Raw genomic sequence first — 4,283 nt, forward strand, 5'->3', positions numbered from 1 at the left:
AGATTTTGGTAGTGTAATGACTAGTAATTTGTGGTTTTCTGTTTGTTGTTTTTTGTTGTGTGTTTTTTTTTTTTTAATTTGAAGGTTGGCCTCGTCTCATTTGGTTTGTGATTGATGGGAAGCATCTGGCAAAACCAACTAAGGATTGGCATCCACAATTACGGGATGCCAGTGCTGAGATTGCTTATATTGAGGTGATCCAGTATAATATGCTTAACATATTGTTACACTGTTCCCATTTAAGTCACAATGCATCTTCCTTCTTCGATCTTCTGATGCTACAGAAGAGATAACTGTAATATGTATAATTGTGGAGCAAGAGTTTTTCCTCTCAAAATTACTGGGAAAACTGTCATACTGAGTATGACTAAAGACTGGGAATAATTGGCATTTTGGGATCCCTGGGACATTTTGTTTCATTAGGGTAGGGTTAGTGTGTTCTCTGAACTTAAGTTGCATCTCTTACATTAGCTATTTTCTTTAAAAAATGTAAATATCTGCCTCTTCTATTTATCTTTTCAGTTCATTACTGTACGTTTTCTTTACTTTCTGTATTTGTTGTTAAACTAATGTGTGTGTAAACTTTCTCTTTTCAGTACAAAACAAGTAAAGAAGGCAGCACAGTGGGCATTACTATATCTCATGCTTCCATGCTGGCACACTGTCATGCATTGACTCAGGCATGTGGGTATTCAGAAGGTAAGTTAGGTATAACTTAAAAATGACACCTACTGCTTCGATTGTTCAGGAAAACTATGTCACAAAATCACATTTCCTGCCATAAAATAACTTCAGGTCTTCTCTGTGAATATCATACAGAATCTGTCGTATGATGCTGTGAAACTGCTTGTTGCTTTTTCTAGCTAACGTGGTTACATGCAGTTCACTTTTCGTAAAGGTATAGGTGAGGGTATAGATGTGTATTTCCATATATATGGGTTCATACTCTCCACTACTCTTGGAGTTCTCAGTTGTGCAGGGGCTAAACGGATATGTGGCTGGCTTACTGGAATATTTTATTAATTGGGAAATAGCTATTTATGCTCTTCTATTTTTTGAAAAGTAAACAATAATAGTAAGTACTTGAAGAAACATTTATTTTACATTCAATCATCCTGCATCCTTGACTAGCAGATTTCACTTGATCAGTAAAAGACGTCCTTCTAAAACCTGGGTAGATCCTATGTCAAATTTTGATTTATGTTTGGAATCACATAAGTTCAAATTTCTCAGAGAAAGCACTGAAGAAAATTTAGTACAGCTGTAGTAGTATTTCTCTCTAATACGATTCTTTCAAATACAGTTGAACCACTTTTAGTTGAAAATTCCTTCAATTGGCATCAAAATCAGAGTTTCAGTCTGTAGTTCTCGGACAAAGGTAACAAGCGCTCAAAATAGTATTAAACTGAATATCATGTCTTACAGATAAAATTATTACAAAGAATTTAATTGTAATTTTAAGGTGATTGTAATAAATAGGGCACTTTCAGGTACTGAGAGTGTGGTGAGGTGCTGGCTTCCCAGAGAGGCCTGGAGGTGTTTAAGGCCAGATTGGATGGGGCCCTGGGCATTCTGATTTAGTACTTGATGTAGTGGTTTGCAACCTTGCCTATTGCAGAGGGGTTGGAACTTGATGATCCTTGATATCCTTCCAACTCAAGCCATTGTATGGTGTTATTCTATGATAAAGCATCCTATATTATAGACAAAAAGACATGGCAATATAGTTTTGAGTTGTTAGGTATGTTGGAAGTTTCATAGTTGCTTGAACAAATATCTTAAATTCATAAATGTTTTCATAAAACTGCTTCTTTTCTTTTGCTTTTAGCGGAAACTCTAACAAATGTGTTGGATTTCAAAAGAGATGCTGGCCTTTGGCATGGGGTATTAACAGTAAGTGTTTGAATGAAGGAAAAAAAAAACCTGTAACCAGAATCTTCTCTTTGTAGCAGTGCTTTGGCTTCAGAATGAGGTCATAAACCATCCCAAGCTATATTTTACAATTTATGCATTTAAGAATAGAGTATTCCTTTTTCACTAACCAATTGTGCAGATAGTTTACCTATTATTGGCTGTACTCATAAGTAACAGCTAGATGTAAGAGCTTCCTGGCGGAAGGCTACTGCCAGGAAACATGTGGAGACCCAGACAGAGGTCCCCTGCACACGTAAGAGGAAGCCAAGCCAAGAAGAGTGTGGCAACCCAGACTGAGGTCCCAAAACAGCAAGCTAGCGTTCAGGTTGCTGGCTGCAATGAGTGCCAGAGTCTGGCCCTTGAAGTGCCAGGCGATGGAGGCAACGCTTGTGTAAGGTGCGACCAGGTAAATGACCTTCTCAGTCTGATGGCCTGCCTGAGGGAAGAGGTGGAGAGGCTGAGGACCATCAAGGACTGTGAAAAGGAAATTGACTGGTGGTGCCAGGCCCTATCAGCCCCAAGGTCCCGGCATGCAACTGTGGCTCCCTATGGGGCATGTGGCCTCCAGTCGTGTGTGCAGGTGTGGAGGGAGGCCCACCCGTGAGGGTGCCTCGTGGGAAGCGGTCAACCCCATGCCTCAAGACTTCCTCCACCCGGAAGGATAGAGGGGTGGTTGTCATAGGCGACTCCCTGCTGCAAGGAACCGAAGGCCCTATATGCCGACCCAACCCTACCCGCAGAGAGGTGTGCTGCCTCCCTGGGCACAAGTAAGAGACATTGCTAGGAGACTTCCCAGACTGATCTGCCCTTCTGACTACTATCCACTATTGATAGTACAGGCTGGCAGTGAAGAAGTTGGTGAGAAAAGCCTGAAGGCTATCAAAGATGACTTCAGGGGACTGGGGCGGGTAGTTGAAGGAACAGGTGTGCAGGTGGTTATTACATCTGTACCTTCAGTGGCAGGAAACGATACTGGGATGAGCCTAAAAACCCATCTCTTGAACAAATGGCTTAGGAGTTGGTGCAAACGCAGGAGTTTTGTTTTTTTGATCATGGGGCAATTTACTCGGCACCTGGCATGATGGCTGCAAATGGATGCAGCCTGTCTCCATGGGGAAAGAGGGTTCTAGCTGAGAAACTGGCGGGACTTATTGACAGGTGTTTAAACTAGGTATGAAGGGGGAAGGGGACAAAATGAGGACCGCTGGGACTGAGGGGGCAGTTTGAGGCTCCAAACAGAACTTGATGGGTAGAGACAGTGGAGTTCAAAGGCTTGGAGAGGGGTGGGGGATGCTGCTTCTCTTAAGTGCCTGTATACTAATGCGCGTAGCATGGGGAATAAACAGGAAGAGCTGGAGTTCTGCGTGCGGTCGCGAGGTCATGATCTCATTGCGATCACGGAGACGTGGTGGGACAGCTCGCATGACTGGAATGTTGTCATGGAGGGCTATGTGCTTTTTAGGAAAGATCAGCTGGCTAGGCGGGGTGGTGGAGTTGCTCTTTATGTGAGAGAGCAGCTAGAATGTATTGAACTTGACTTGGGGGAGAGTGATGTAGCAGTGGAGAGCTTATGGGTGAGAATCAAGGGGCAGGCTGGTAAGGGTGACACTGTTGTGGGTGTGTACTACAGGCCCCCTGATCAAGATGAGGAGGCTGATGAGGCCTTCCGTAAGCAACTGGATGTAGCGTCACGTTCCCAGGCACTGGTGCTTATGGGGAACTTCAATTATCCAGATATTTGCTGGACAACCAACATGGCCAGGCACGCACGGTCCAGACGGTTCTTGCAGTGCGTTGAAGACAACTTTCTGATGCAGGTGGTGGAGGAACCGACGTGGGGAGGGGTGTTACTGGACCTTATTCTCACCAGCAGGGATGGTCTTGTTAAGGAAGTAAAGGTAGGGGGCAGTTTGGGTTGTAGTGATCATGAGATGGTGGAGTTCAAGATCCTGAGTGGAAGAAGCAAAGCAATAAGTAGGATTGCTACCCTGGACTTTAAGAGAGCCAACTTCGATCTCTTCCGGGACCTACTTGGAGCTATCCCGTGGGCTCGGGTGTTAGAAGGTAAGGGGGCCTCTGAGAGCTGGTCAGCATTTAAACAGCTCTTCTTCCAAGCTCAGGATCGGTGCATCCCTGTGAGCAAGAAATCGGGAAAAGATGGCAGGAGATCTGTGTGGATGAGCAAGGAGCTCATGCGCAAGCTCAAAGGAAAGAAGAAGGTCCATGAAATGTGGAAAAAGGGTCTGATCACTTGGGAAGAATATAGGAATGTAGTCAGGGCCTGCAGGGATGCAATGAGGAAGGCTAAAGCCCGTCTGGAATTGAATCTAGCTAAAGTGATAAAGGATAATAAAAAAGGCTTCTTACAA

At 44.1% G+C, this 4,283-nt stretch overlaps 1 protein-coding gene across 3 annotated transcripts in view; it reads left to right on the forward strand.

Moving 5' to 3' along the window:
• The window catches only part of DIP2A (disco interacting protein 2 homolog A), a 100,258-nt gene that overhangs the window by 60,066 nt on the left and 35,909 nt on the right, over positions 1-4,283 (forward strand). For all 3 annotated transcript variants that reach the window (XR_004160238.1, XM_031554070.1, XM_010713144.3), the window contains exons 12-14: positions 85-194; positions 597-699; positions 1,829-1,893. Coding sequence is in view for 2 of the 3 variants with exons in the window: in XM_031554070.1 (XP_031409930.1) it covers positions 85-194; positions 597-699; positions 1,829-1,893 (278 nt within the window). In the remaining variant the exon portion in view is untranslated. The remainder of the gene's footprint in view (positions 1-84; positions 195-596; positions 700-1,828; positions 1,894-4,283) is intronic.

Source organism: Meleagris gallopavo, chromosome 7 (genome assembly GCF_000146605.3).
Source record: "Meleagris gallopavo isolate NT-WF06-2002-E0010 breed Aviagen turkey brand Nicholas breeding stock chromosome 7, Turkey_5.1, whole genome shotgun sequence".
Lineage (NCBI taxonomy): Eukaryota > Metazoa > Chordata > Aves > Galliformes > Phasianidae > Meleagris > Meleagris gallopavo.